Genomic DNA, 15702 nt, shown 5'->3' on the forward strand with positions numbered 1-15702 from the left:
AATGGTAAAAAGAAAAGTCTTCAGTCTTAATTTAAAAGAACTGAAAGTTGACATAAATAATAAATATAGAATAAACAGATGCAAGGTTATTCCAGTTCAGCATTTTATTTTGAGTTCTCAGAATTAGTTTTCCATGTAATGTGTCCTTTTTTACTCGTTTTATTTTACTTTTATCACTTTGATTGCAGTGAACAGCACTGTAGTGCATTAACAGTAAATAATCATGCAACCACAACGTGTTCTCACCTGGACAAACTCAGCCTCTGAGTGTTCATCTGCGGGTTTCACCTGCAGCCTGGCGCTCAGACACTGCTGCAGCACCGCCCGGGCCGCGGGAGCGCTGCCTTTCTCCGTCATCACAGCTCGGGGTTAATCCTTGTTTTATTTCCCCTCTGCTGCCTCCCCGGTTTCAACTCGGCCCGCTTTATAAACGGCGCCGCAGAAGAAACATCCAGCAGACACAATTTGTAAAGTTTCACATCAACGAACGGGATGAAAGCGATGCATAAACTGACAGAAGTGCGCAATGAATGGCGAAGAAGGATCATAAGAAACTCATGCAACACACTTCCGTGTTAAAGTCAAGTAAAGCTGCACAAAGGAGCTCGGGGCTGCGCAATATCTTTGCAGTTTTTGCTCAGGATGGTTGTAAGAAACCAAAATACAAACAATAAACATTTCAAGTCAAGTCAGGTTTATTTAAAGTGTAAAATCACCAACGACATGGTCCAAATACAGAGACACGAAAAAGGCACATGATAAAATACACAAAATAAAATCCAGATCCATAATGATAAAACAACAAGATAATAAATAATTATAAAATGTAGAAGAAATAATAAAATAGATCCTAGCCCTAAGCCTTATCATATCCTTAACTAAAAGCTTTATTAAAAAGAAAAGTTTTAAGCCTACATATACAGAACACAAAAAGGAAACAACATGAAAGCTGGAGCACGTTTTAAAAGGTAAATATACAAGAGAATGATAATATTTAAAAACAAAATAAAGCAGAAACAAATTAAAACACATGCAATCCACTACCTTGACTTATGTGCAATATTATCTGCAATACTCGACTACTGTGCAATACTCTGGTTTATTATGGTTATTATTATATCTGGTTATTATTGTGAAAGGGCTTTATTGCCAAGTAGTATTTTACACATACGAAGAATTTGCCACGGTGATTAAGTGCTAGACATAGACAAACAGAAAGTTGACATAAATAATAAATATAGAATAAACAGAAAAAATAGTAGAACTATGTGTAAAGAAAAAAACAAACAATGTGGCAGTTATTTACAGGTGCATTGCTCCAGATTTGTGTTTTGCTAAAATATTACAGGGGGAAAGAATTTGTAATTATGTACATATAAAAAATAGACAAAATAAAATAATAATATAGAAGAATAATATGTGCAACATGGCAGTTTGTGCAGTGAGAATAAATATTTACATATCAGTACTCTTTGTTATTACTATTTATTCATCATACTTATGTCACATATTGAAGAGTAATGTGCATGTTTTCACACTCCTATTTATATATTTAGATTTTCTACCAGCCTATTAATTCTTTAATGCCTTGATTAGCAACGTGAGGAACTGTCACACAACGCTTCGCCCTCAGGGATCAATAAAGTCTTTCTGTTTCTGAAGTATCAGATTATTATTTTAAAACCTGCGCAGAGGTTCAACATTAAAAGCACAAATAAATAAAGTTTAAAAAGTACAAACTATTTAGAGAAGTAAATAAAACATACAACATACGCATGCGCAATTTGAGCAAGCTTGACGCGCAGCAAGCTAACGAGCTTAGCAGGAATCTAAACAGCTAAAGATGGCTGCGTTCACGTACAGCAGACTGTCCTATTTACTGAGAATATCTCTTAATAAACCCGCAGTTTTACGAACAGGGACGGAGATAAAACCCGGGCCTGCGTGTTGTGTACAGTTCATACGCTGCCAGGTGAGATTACTGTCCGTTTCTGTGAGCAATAGCGCAGCTTCAGGTAAGCTAGCTAATAGCTTCACGGTAACGTCAAGCTAGACAGAAACAGAAAGCAAGAAGGAGACCGGAAGTTTACAAAATAAAAACGGTGACGGCTAAAATAAGTATTTAAAACGTAGATAGATGTCATTATATTGCATTAAAATTTGATTACATATTGTTCCTCACACATGTGATGTAGTACACATGTACTTCCGCATTGATAGGTTGATACTAATAATTTATTTAAAACGTTAAAAGATATTATTTTGAATTGTAAAACCGGAAGTGCTTTTTGTATTCGTCCGGACTTGACATAAGTACTGCTGCTGAAAGAATTTGACAACTTGATTTATAAATCTGTCTAATTGGGTTTTAGTAAACTGTTCTTTACAGTTTTTTGTTATTTCCCAAAACCAAAATAATGTAAGAGCAGCAGCGATAACAGCAGCCGTAATTGTTGTACTGTTTTTGTCTCTGTGTGTGGATACAAATACTGACACTAAAATAATTTGCACCACTTTATAATAATACAAATAATAATTCACCCTTTTTAAATAGGAACCAATGGCTTAATAATCTTATTAATGCTTATCTGTCATAAACCACGTTGCAACCCATTAATAAATCTAAGTGCTTTGAGTCTGCAGTTATAAATACAGAAGTCCATAAGGTTTTAGCTAAATGTTAATAAGTTGGTAAATGGATTTTGGTCCAGATGCTGGATGAGGATAAATCAAAGAAGTTTTTACACCTTGGCAACCCAGAAGGTGTTCTTATTGATGGCCTTTCACTGAGCTATAAAGCAGAAGTGAATGATTGAAATGAAATGAAAGTGATTTAAAACTTTTATGAATGTCACCTTATTAGAAAGTGGTATTTAATCATATAAACCCTAAACACCTTACATAGTGTTTACCTACCTTATTACAGTTAAAGAAAGTTGTTTATCGGCTGGCCAAAATTGGTCCGATTGGACAGAAAAGCTCTGAAATTTCTTACCGTACTCCATGTTAAATTCTGTCGATTTTTACCTGTCTCAGCAGCAACAACACAGAACCACCACTATATATTAGTTTGTCTACCATATCGATGTCTCCTCATGACATGAATTCAGGACAACCAGTGGGAGCTTAGAATAGACTCATAAATATATTAAATAATTATTCTGAAAAACTTTCAAATTATTATTATTTTCATTATCTGTTATTTTAGTAATTCCTCATTTATTTATTTATTTTATTTATTACAGATTTTTTGTTTTGTCTATTTGTATACACACACACTCACACACATTTTTATTGATTTATTTAAATTTTTAATATTTAATTTTAATTTTTTTAACACACACTTACTGTTTTATTTACTTAAAAAATATATATATATTATTATTATTATTATTATTATTATTATTTATTATTATTTTTTTCCCTATAGTGATTAATGAACTGTAATGAAATGAATTTTTCTTTTGTAATTTATTTGTAGCTTTGGCAGCATTGTTGTTTTACATTCATGCCAATAAAGCTAGATTGAATTGTTTGTATGTTTTCTGGGACTACTGGCAAATTCAGCATGAACCTGATCCATCAAGCAGCAATTGTTTTATTAAAATTACAATGAACATTTTCAGATTTATGCCATAGTGTGAATAAAGCAAAGCATTTCCTGTCTTTTATTATTACTTATTTCTATTAAACCCCACAGTGTATTTTAAGTCTTAACTTTCTGAAAACTAAAGGCATGCAAATTGTCATAGTATGTGATAAAGGCGCAACAGCCAAACTGATGATTCAAGTATCTTAAGTTTCCTAACCAGGTGTGGAATGGAAACCAGTCACCTCATCCTAACCTTCAGGTTGTTTTCATCGAGCACCTCGCGTGTTATTGTTTCTCGCAGAGGTCGGTGGACAGGAAGGATTTACAGGAGAGGCAGAAGCAGCATATGGCGAGAGGTCTTCCCAAACAGAAACCCATTGCGGGCGTCAAACAGGTCGTCGTCGTGGCTTCAGGGAAAGGTGGCGTGGGAAAGTCCACCACCTCAGGTACAGAATGGATTTCCTGCTGAAAAATGAAGGACTTTTCCAGGATCTTTATTCTTCTGGATTAAATACATCTAGAGCTTTTGGAGTCTGTGATGGATGTTACATAAAAAAGACAGAACAACTGGGTTTTTTAATTTAAAACATATTTGTTGTAATACATTTTCATCCAGCCTGTTGTCTCTACGTTTCCTGTCGGAGGTAATTAACGTCTGTTTTTCTGTCTCTGCAGTGAATTTGGCTCTTGGATTAATGGCCAACGATCAGGTAAGGACTCTTCTTTCTTACGTCACATGTCTCCTTTAGCTTTGATCGCTTTTTTTTTTACATTTTGGCCAATCAATTTATTTAAAAAACAAACAGATACACAAAGGCAGTTTAGGCCTTTTAAAGACTGAATTTCTGTCTGATCGGGGTATAGAGTGAATTTGTGGTACACAGGTCATTTTTTTCCCCCCGATAATGATGAAATTTAGAAACGCCTGATCGGACATCAAGTGTTAAGACTGCTGTCCTGGTGCAGACAGATGTGGCGTGATTCCTAAAAGCAATATAGCTATTACCACAACAGACCCATGTGCGTAAGCCTATACATTTTTACTTCTCACTTCTGTCAGATAGTTTGTCTTCCTTCTTAATGCTGAACTTTCTGTCTTTGTCTCTCAGTCTAAGTCAGTCGGTCTGCTGGACGCTGACGTCTACGGTCCGTCGATCCCCAAACTGATGAACCTGAAGGGAAACCCGGAGCTCTCTGACAGTACGGCACATTTGTTTTTTATCATCCGCCCCATGGGACCTCATTTAAGATCAAATATTTACGGTAGTCAGCAGCGAGTGACAACTGTGCCCTGAATTACACACACGATGTTTGTCAATTTTGTTCGTCAGGAAAGTTGCAGTTTGTTGTGAAACAGAAAAGTAACATTTAGTTTCGTCTGAAACCGCTTAGTGAACTACGTCTCTCGTCTCGCACAGTATACGTCACCAACATGTTAGCGCTGTCACTCCTGGTCCTTTCATCACATCATCTACACATTAGAGCTGCAACAATTAATCGATTAGAAGTCAACTATTAAATGAATCGCCAACGATTTTGATTAACACTTTCTAGTTTCTTTGCTCCTCTGTGACAGTAAACTGAACGTCTTTGGGTTGTGGACAAAACAAGACATTGGAGGACGTCATCTTTGGCTTTTGGGAAACTCTGATCGACATTTTTCACCATTTTCTGACATTTTATAGACAAAAAAACTAACCGATTAATCGTGGAAATGAGATTAAGCGATAATGAAAATAATTGTTAGTTGTAGCCCATCAACACATGGAAGCTATTTGACGTTAGCTTCAGTCATTGACAGTTGAAAGTTATGGCGTCACATACGCGATTTTTGGGTTTATGGGTTTTAATTACGTATTTTCACAGTTTTATACTTTGTTTGTTACCTTTTTAAACTGACAAACATCATGGGTGTAATTCAGGGCATAATTTAAAAGGGATTAAAAACATTAGTTGTCTCTCGCCGTTGACCATCGTACATATTTCTTCCAAAATAAGGTCCCGTGACACCCTACCTGAAGGGGAGTGAGTTACTTTAGGCTCTCTGTGGTGGTTCTAGGTGTTACGTGGTCTTGGGAGGTTTGTGACAAATCTTTAAACTGACTTCAGCTGTTTTCTCTTTCTTCCAGACAATCTGATGATCCCGCTCACAAACTACGGGATTCCTTGGTGAGTCCTTCCAGTCGCAACATTACGTCATCACGTCTCTCTCCTCTTCACTCGTAACCCTTCACCTTGTCCTTCAGGGCTAAAACAAAATGAATTTGTGTCGCTCGTGCCTTTTCTGTAGCCTCTCCTCTCCTCTCTCAGCATGTCGATGGGCTTCCTGGTGGAGGATGTGGCTCCCATCGTGTGGAGGGGCCTGATGGTGATGTCAGCGATAGAGAAGCTGCTCAGACAGGTGAGGCCGTTCGTCTGCAAATAACCACCGAGGTTCGACAGCAACATTTAATTGAATTCTAATAGACTGAGGTGTATGTGTGTGTTTTTAGGTGGACTGGGGGTCGTTGGACTATCTGGTAGTCGACATGCCTCCTGGCACAGGAGACGTCCAACTGTCAATCACCCAGAACATCCCAATAGCAGGTCAGTCACGCGCACACACACTGGAACACACACTGTCATGCTTGTGAGTGAGGGATATAATAAAAGTTAAAGCTGCGAGCAGCGTTGGGCGGGCCCTCGCACGTGTAGCGCGTCGAGGTGTGAGGCGGCCACGTTTTGTCAGAAAAGGCTTACTTCCTGTTACCAGTGGGTGGCGCTATGACGTTGAGTGAATATTTTCATGTAGATGTGTTCCGGACGGGACTCTTATCAACCATGTAAAGTTTGGTACAGATCGAAGCATGAACCACAAAAGTTGGTGATTCAGTGCGCAGGGGCTGCATCTTTGAAGGGACATTTCCTGATTCCAGCAGGTGGCGCTATGACTTTGAGTGAATTTTGACCTGTAGATGTGTTCAGGGCGTGACCCTTACCAAATGTTTGAAATTTGGTAGAGATATGAGCATGTACAGCGAAGTTACGCCACGCCAAGGACACACCGTTATCTGAAAACTCACAAGATTCACAACATAGCATCATCAATTCTTAAGGCTCTTCTGAGACTGAGAAAAATGTTGGGATTAGTACATAACAGTGTAAAACATGACACTTCCTGTTGCCAGCAGGTGGCGCTATGACATTAAGTGTTCGTTGTCATATGGATGTGTTCAGGGCGGGACTCTCATCCTACATGTACAGTTTGGTGCAGATCTGAGCATGCACACTGAAGTTATAACAACTTCCTGTTTCACAGCAAATCATCGATTTTGGACGGCACGCCACGAACAAGACCATTGACGAAAAGTCACAGATAGCACAACTTTTCACCGTCAATGCCTTTAGAAGGCACAGCAGAAATTTGAAGTCGATCGGACTAAATCTCTAGGAGGAGTTCGTTAAAGTGCGCACCCTGTAAACTGTGAAAAAAAACAAACAAATAAAAGATTCCTTCAGTTTCATTAGGGACCTCGCATGTTTCATGCTCGGGCTAATAATAACTTTGCACTCACCAACAGAAAGCCTGTCTGCCAAGTCAATGTAGCTAATCCAGGTATTAGTTTATGTGTTTAGTTTTGTTTGGACTCGACGAACGAAAACCTTTTTGCTCCTCGCCCTGAGATGCATTGCTTGGTCGTGGTTGTTTTTCCCGAATCCCTACAAAGGAAGCGATGAGAGCCAAGTTGGCGTGAAGGAGGTTCAGTTTTTTCTGTCCACGCACAGAAGACGTCCAAGGACAATAAACTGATTTTTACATATTCTAGTGACTAGTGAAATGCTTTGCAGGAAACCAAAGTCTCGCTCAAGGACAATTCTCGCTCTGAAATCTCGTGAAAGGGGAGTTGTGTCAGGAAGACGACGGTGGAAATGTGAGTCAGAGTTATGGTGACCAGATGGCAATGGATGGCTACCGGCACACGTAAAAATCAAAACACAACGGTAAAATTAATTATTTTTGTTCATGAAGTCACCTGTCTGTCATCAAGCCGGCACCGCCCCTTTATAAATAAAACGATCAGTACTTAATGATTAATTAGGCTATAATCAAAACCCATGTTCAGTCTAATTTTCGGGATAAACCAGACAGGAGTTGGGACAACTGCTCGTAATTCGGGACTGTCCCGAATTTTTCGGGACGTCTGGTCACCTTAGTTGGAGTTGGAGAGAGGAGTTTGTTGTGTTGGAGTAACGTTAAATAAAGTCTTGGTAGCAGCTCCTCTACGTACACAACAACCTCCTCTCCCGATGTCCTCCGTCGTCTTCCTGCTACAACTTGCCTCTCACGAGATTTTAAGGGGCGAGAACTGTCATTGAGCGAGACGACAGTCCCTCGTTGGATCCTTTCCATGATGTTGTCAGACACCTGGTATAACAGTCTGAGCCCCACGGTGGCAACAAGAAGCACTTTTTGTGGACGTAACTTACGTTGCAGGCGCTGCAGTCGGTTCAGTTTCAGCTGCTGAAACATCTACTGCATGCATTCAAAACCTTTCTACCTACTCGTCATTTCATCACCAGAATATGTGAAAATGTGTTCAAAATTATCCTTTTGAAAGTGCTCTGTGTAAAGTGAAGCTGTGCGGGTTGTGTTGTGCAGGTGCGGTTATCGTGTCCACGCCGCAGGACATCGCTCTGCTGGACGCCCGCAGAGGAGCCGAGATGTTCAAGAAAGTTAACGTGCCGGTAATCTGTGTGTGTAAATATAAATAGTTGTGAAAAAAGTTGCACAATCTGATGAACCGATCTACAGATTGAGGGTTGGCATGTTGTGTCCGGTGTCCAGGTTCTCGGCCTGGTGCAGAACATGAGCGTCTTCCAGTGTCCCAACTGTAACCACCAGACTCACATCTTCGGCTCCGACGGGGCCCGACAGCTGGCAGACACTCTGGGAGTCACATTATTAGGTAGGTGGGAGGACCAGCGAGTAGCTGCTCATGTAAAAGTAAAGGCAGCAGGTATGTTGGACCGGCTACGTGGAAGTTCTGGTCTTGTTTAGTTTGAATGCAGTCGCACGAGTCACATAGTTAAAACACACAGTGTCTACATCTTTCTGAGCAGGTGGAAGTACTTTTTTAGCCAACTGTTATGGCAGAATGGTCAGAAATACAGGAGAGACTCATTTTAAGTTATTCAGGGTGAAAAAAAGTCTTAAATTTCGTAGGATTAAATTAATGCCGTAACGTCATAAATAAATACTTTGTGTGTGTGAGACTTCATAATGTTCTCCGTTTGGTGTGACTTTAATGTTATACGGCAGTACAGTCAACGTTCATGTTTACGTCAGTGTTCAGTTTTACGCTCTGGACTGTGGCGTGTTCGCGGTGCAAGAGCTCTGGCATCCAGCTCTGGCGCGTATCAGTCAGTCGTCAGGAATGAAAACAAAACTTCTCTCACGTGCTGCTAACAAGCTAACGCTAGCTCGTCGCCTGAGAATAGGCAAGTGTCTGAAATTCAGAAAGCCAGATATGGACAAGTTGGCGGTTGAGGCTGAGGGCAGTGCCGCTGAGGTTAGCATAACAGGCATATTACATTACATGTAACTAATTGCAACAACTTATACCACACAATTTTTTGGTATTTTTGATTTCACCCCTTAAGAGTTCTTAGTGCACAAATATTGTCATTTACATTGTGGATACTGGGGACATGTGTCCAGCACTTTTTTTTTTAAAGCATTAGTTGAATATGTTCTGAAAATGGCTTGCAACAAGAAATGTTAAAAAAACAAATAAAATACTTTGAGAAAGGTTTATTTGCACAATAAAAAAAACATGCAATGTAATTTAAAGATAGAAGAAACAAATGTGCCTTGTTCAAAAAAGTTTCTTAACCTAAAAAAAAAAAAGCTGCTGAGTGCTGCATTATATTCTTTCTCTTATATTCTTTGAATTTTCACCTGAATCACTTTATATAAATAAGGACAATCTGTCTCCAGAATGCAGACCCTTCATTTTTATATTTCAGCATTGAATATTTCATCAAATAGTGTTAAAATATCTTCTTGTCTTGTTCTCGTGAACCCAATATTGTAAGTCGTGCATGTGAGCCAAGTACATCCTCACCTGAACTCTTATGTCTCCACCACTTTTCAACACAAAGTAACATCCGTGATTCATTTTATCAAAGTACAAACACATCCCAAAAAGCTATAGTGTGTTAAATATGAATGTATTATAATAAAATATTTTATTAAATTCACATAGCTTTGTAAATAATTTTCTCAGGCTTAAAATTCATACAGATTTTCCATTATCCAGCCGAGAAGGTGGTATTAAATTTCAGTACTTAAGTTTTACTTTGAGAATCCTGGGGGGGGGGGTACCCTGTTATTAGATATGTAGTGTCACTAAATGCTCCATTTTACAGCCTTTAGAATGACACCAGAGCTAAAAGTAATATTTTAATTAAATCGGAGCACATTTATGCTGCATTCATGTGAGATTGGAATTCGACCGTGAGGGAATATTTTATACCGATATTTGTGTTTTCCGGATACTTTTGTCGATGTTATTATTAAGGATGCGTCGAACCAATACTGATATCAGATATCAGCCCGATACTGACTCAGAAAGCTGGAATGGGTATCAGCGGGGCTGATCTGTTCAATTCAATTACACGCCTACTACGCGATGCATCAGCAGTGCGCCGGTAGACCCGATCATTAAGCTAAAAGAGCAAACAGAGCTTGGAGGGAGATAAATACACAAAATACAGTTTGTGAAGAAGAAACTGGGAATCCTTATTTTATGCGAGCAACATCACACAAGGAGGAATACAGCTAATTAATTTTACACCGGTGTCGGGTCGGTACTCAGCATTGGCAGATGCCTAAATCCCAGGTATTGGTATCGGGACGGAAAAGGTCACATCGGTGGATCCCTAGTTAATATAAGTTGTGACCTAAACTCCCAACCCTCAGCTGATTGTAACCAGATTTCAAAGCCCTCCAAGTTCATCTAAAAATATAAGTTTGTGTTGTTGGCCTATACTGTAAGATGGACCTTTACGCTGAAAAAGTTAGCGCCACTAGCCTGTTTGCAGTTAGATGATTTTCCAGCTTTCCAGCAAGAAGAAAACAGCAACTTACTTTAATTTTCTGTTTTCACTCTACAGAACAAACTGCTGGCTGGTTTCTGATCATTTTTGATGGATTTCAATATGCCTTTCAATACGTGCATTTGACTTCAGCGCTGACGTGATGCGTGCTGGACTTAATATGAGGCACGCTGGTTAGAAATTGTGTCCGACTTTCGCCCGCGGTGCAAAACGTCACCATGTCACATGACATTAAAACCTCGAGAGAGCAAGGGGGCTGCTTTTCTGCGGGTGCACAAAGTTGGAACCACACTATTGTCTGATCTCGCGGCATTTTTCTTCGCAAATGCTGCGAGATCAGTCATTGATCTCAGCCTGCAGGTAGATTGTAACCTCATGCCCTAAATATAAAACATTAAGACAAAAACACTTTGCAAACATTCCACAAATATACCCCGAATTTGAATTTATATCAGACAAACAGAAACTCCCCTTTATACTAGGAGAAATGCGCAAATGTCAAATAATTGCTGCAAAACATGTCTCCTCGTGCCACAAACTGAGGACAACCAGTGGAAACTCAGACTGATAAATAATAGTACTAATTTTCAAATTAGCACTATTATTTAGTAAATCTCACATTTGATACAGATTTTTATTTTATTTTATTTTTTAACTAACCAATTTATTTATTAATACACACACACACACACACACACACACACACACACACACACACGTTACTGTCATTTACTCAGTTTATTTTAAATATTAATATATTTGTATTTTTTCACACGCGCTTACTGTTTTATCTATTAATTTTAATTGAATATATTATTTTCATTTTCTACCACACAAACACTTATTGTTTTACTTATTTACTATTTATTTTTACGGAATTTTTATATTTTTTTTATTATTATTTCTATTTTTTATTAACACACACAAACACAACTTTTACTGTTTTATTTCCTTATTTAATGAAATGTATGAAATTAATTGTTCTTATGTAATTTATATATAGCTTTGGCAATATTGTTGCTATACATTCATGCCAATAAAGCAAATTTGAATTTGATTGTGTCCGACTTGACGGCGCTGTTTTTATTACCCGCCCCTGCAGTTGCATGCAGCTCACGTTAGATTGTCAAGTCGGAGAAAGTCAGCCGCCGTCATCTGGAACGCACCTAATGTCTTATTTTCTCTCTGTCTCCCTCCAGGGGACGTTCCTCTTCATCTAAACATCAGAGAGATGTCAGACAGAGGACAGCCGGTGGTCGTCTCGTCTCCGGACAGCCCAGAGGTCTCTGTTCAGTTCTGTTTACCTGCAACAAACGATGCTCTGAGGTGTGTTTCTATTAGCGTAGTGCTTTACTCTGTGTGTGTTCACTCTCTAGGCGGAGGCATACAGGAAGGTGGCGTCCGCTGTGGTCCAGAGACTAGAGGAGGTCAACACTTGATTGACAGCTCCAACAGGAAGTCAGTTGGTTGATGTAACGTTCTGAATGCACATGAAGACACTCCATGTGCACTGACACAACACACACAAACACACAGATAAACGCACAGTAAGTTCAGTCCAAAGCACTTGAACATTTGTAACAGTACACGCTGAGTATACTGAGTATTAGCACTAAACTGCAGTATTACTGAGTAAATGTGATTTATTTAGTTGTGTGATGATATTTAATAAAAAACAGTGAGATAAATTCTGTCTGGTTTTTTTATACATTTTTTAATAAACATTTTTGAAATGTTTCAAATAAACGGGTGGACAGATTAAATCAGAAGGTCGGTGGTTCGATTCCTGGCTCCTCCAGCCCGTGTGCTGTAGTGTCCTGTAGTTTTATATCCGTATCTCTTTTAGTGCTGCTTTATCATGAAAATGAAATGGAAAAATATAAAATTGTGGTCATAAGAAAATTATTTTTGTTGTGTAAGGTAAGTTTTAAACAGCGTACGAGTCATTTACACTGGGGGCATGTCCCCACCTCTTTAAGTATTTGTTAACATGGTTCTGAAAAATAGCTTGAAACAAGAAATTTGAAAAAAACAAATGAAAATGATTTGAGAAATGTTTAAATATCTAAGAAACAAATGTAAACTGTCCAAGAATTTTGTTTCCTTTTATATAAATAAACCATTCAACCAAAATATAGTGGGGAACATTTCTCAAGAATGCAGGAAATTAAGTGTTAAATGCTCAAAATCCTATGGGGGAGGACCGCCAGATCCCCTTAAATCATATATCCCAGCAGACTTGACTTGTTCTCAGGACCCCAATATTGTGCATCGTCACGTCTCGTGAGCTAAGTGTATCACTGCACCCCTGATCTGAGCCCCGCAATGTCCCCACCGCTTTTCAGCACAAAGTGACGCCTTTGTTAAACGCCCTTTTATTAAGTTGTAATTTACAAGTGTGTATGTTTTCTCAGACCATTGAGGAGCTGAATTATTAGAAATGTGAATTTAGATTTATTGTCAGGGTTCCCACACTTCCTGGAAAACAGTTGTGGCAGCAGTGGTTAAAATATAATTCATATGAAAAGCTAACAAAAATACTATAAAAATAACATAATAACAATTGTAATAACATTAAAATCATCAATTGTCATCATTTTTATGCAAAGATGATTTCTTTTACATGCATAGAAATGGATATAAAAATAACATTAATAAACATAAATATGCCTGATGTTGAAACTTTTTATTTTGGTTCTAGTCACATAAACCATGCAAGGGGTGTATGTTGCTTATGTCTTTGTTTGGACTGGGAAACTGTTAATAAATCTCTTCTGTCGTGAAGCAAACAGAAGTTGTTTTTTGATTGACATGACACAAAAGATACCATGGAAATACATTGGAAACACTGGTGTGCAGGGATATATATGTCTGAAAAACAGGTAGAGTTTCGTGTGAAAGAAGAAAAGTAAGAAGCTGAAAATAACCTGAAAGATCCTGTTAGTGTTCCCAGCACTGTGCGCTTCCCTGGACAAACAGCAGATGGTGCTGGTTGAATATGGAGTGAAGAAAAATCATGTTAAACTGTCATCACCTGTTTTTATTTTTTTTTAAACACAGTCTATGGTCATCACACCATGAAATATCTAATTTTCTTTCTGTCCTCTGAACCTGAAGCCCAGGAGATCTGAAGAAGTGCCGCAGGGCACACAGACACCTTTATATTACATCTTCACTGCTGATGTTCACGGCCTACACCTGCAGGATCTTACATGTAAAAAGTGTGTAAACTCCCCTGGACCAGGACCTCGGTGGAGTCTGAGGTCTCATGTGGAGGGAAACACGGACTGAATGAATGTGACCTGTGACGGCCCCAGGTTTGGGCCCTCTCTTGGTCTTTGTATCTTGCTGTGTTTTGTCCCTTTAATCCAGGTAATTGGTGGGTGGAGTTGATACCTGGTGTGAGATGCAACTCACCTGAGCAGGCGGGGAGCCTGCTTGATGATTTGACTCCCTCTTCTCCTGGCCTGCCGACTGATTCTGTTCTGTTTGGTTCTTTGTGTTCTACACACTCCACTCACACGTGCACTGCACACATACTGATCTGACAGACGCTAAATTTACTTATTGAAATATCTTTTATTATTTTCAGACAGTGTGGTTTCCCACTTTTGTCACTTGCTGTTGAGTCAGGTTGTGAGAGACCACAGAGAAAAAAAAGGAAGACCTCTGTGTGACGAGCAGGGAGGGGATTTGCGGCACCTCCACCACATCGTCATCATTGGCTACCCGGGAGAAAACACTCATTTTTAGGATTAATCATTTATTGATAATTTAATCCATGTCTTTGGGTGAAGAATAATGTTTAAAAAGATTTCAATAATCTTATGTTTTTGTCATTTAGCACATAGCATTTATTTATGATTCCCTGTTTTATTTTGAAAGTATCCTTCCGTGCAGCTTTGTTTCTTGACTTTGTGTTCCTTGGTTGATTGTTTGCGTCTCAGCTGTGTTCAGTTAGCCTGCCCTTTTTTATTTAACACCAACACGCCCTCATACCTAAACGACAAATAGGTTGACAGTCAACTTTGCTGAAAACAACATGAGCGTTGGTACCAGCAGAGCAACAGCCATCTCAGACATTGAGTACATTATGTAAGTCACTTGATCTAAGTCACATGACACTTAACACGTGGTAAAGGTTGGGAAAAGGTGTGGTTAGGTTTAGGTTGAAGGAAGTCACGTGATGTAAGCCATCTTCAAAACGTTAGCAGTTTATTCACTTTTTTTTTTTTCTGTTAATAAACTCTACTGGCTCGAGGTTTTTAAAGTGGGAGGCGGCTCCAAACAGTTTCAGAGGAGACTCAGTAAATGGAAGTGAAAAAGGTCAAATCATCAAAAGTAGATCACGTAGAATAGCCCACGTGTGTGTGATTTGGTACTTCATGGTTACAGGAGTTTTGGAGAAGTTTACTGTCTTTCCCGGAGTTTGAAACTTTTAAACGCCTTAGGACAGAACATTTTATCTATTTGATCAAATCTGAAGTTATGTCAAACAGCAACATTAGAGTGTTTGTGGGATTAGCAAGTAAACTAGCGCAGTGTGGGGGGAGGAATGTGTTTCAAGTGGGCAAACTACTGCCAGCCATGTCTCCGCACGTTATGGGAATATCCGGTGTTATGCAGAGTTTTGCGTGCACCTCCAAATAATGCTTTTAAATGCTATAATACACTTTGTGGGGTTCATAAATGATTCGAAGTATATAGCCTATTCCATGAACGTTTAGAGTCGTTAATATAATTCTACAGTAGCAGCAGCATTCACTGAGATTCAAGGAAAATGTGTGGTGGTAACCGCGTTTCATCAGTGTGCAGAGCAAAGTATCTGGAAAGGACCTTTTTTAAGAGGTGAATGCGTAATTCAGCAGAACAGATGATGAAGGCTACCTGCCCAGATTCGCATCCACCTCTCTTATCAGCTCAAATGAGCGTTACCAGCCGCGAGATGCAGGAAATTCCTGGCAGGAGAGCAGAACTCTGCACAACCGGGTAAGACACCGACAGCAGAAACA

General features: G+C 39.0%; 2 protein-coding genes across 3 annotated transcripts in view; one reads left to right on the forward strand and one right to left on the reverse strand.

Moving 5' to 3' along the window:
• kcnh5b (potassium voltage-gated channel, subfamily H (eag-related), member 5b) overlaps positions 1-15702 on the reverse strand; it is a 1142829-nt gene that overhangs the window by 449296 nt on the left and 677831 nt on the right. The gene's annotated exons all lie outside the window — the stretch shown is intronic.
• On the forward strand, positions 1796-12381 carry nubpl (nucleotide binding protein-like). Of its 2 annotated transcripts, none has more exons than XM_046062588.1 (11): positions 1796-1972; positions 3894-4038; positions 4268-4302; positions 4702-4792; positions 5722-5761; positions 5903-5993; positions 6085-6178; positions 8232-8326; positions 8418-8538; positions 11890-11972; positions 12067-12381. In XM_046062588.1, the coding sequence occupies exons 1-11, from the start codon at positions 1844-1846 to the stop codon at positions 12127-12129; spliced, it is 987 nt and encodes a 328-aa protein (XP_045918544.1). In that variant the 5' UTR covers positions 1796-1843; the 3' UTR covers positions 12130-12381. The 2 variants fall into 2 exon arrangements, with proteins under 2 accessions (XP_045918544.1, XP_045918545.1); XM_046062589.1 differs by having other exon boundaries at positions 1798-1972; positions 8232-8317.

This window comes from Micropterus dolomieu, linkage group LG11 (genome assembly GCF_021292245.1).
Source record: "Micropterus dolomieu isolate WLL.071019.BEF.003 ecotype Adirondacks linkage group LG11, ASM2129224v1, whole genome shotgun sequence".
In the NCBI taxonomy this organism is placed as follows: Eukaryota; Metazoa; Chordata; class Actinopteri; order Centrarchiformes; family Centrarchidae; genus Micropterus; species Micropterus dolomieu.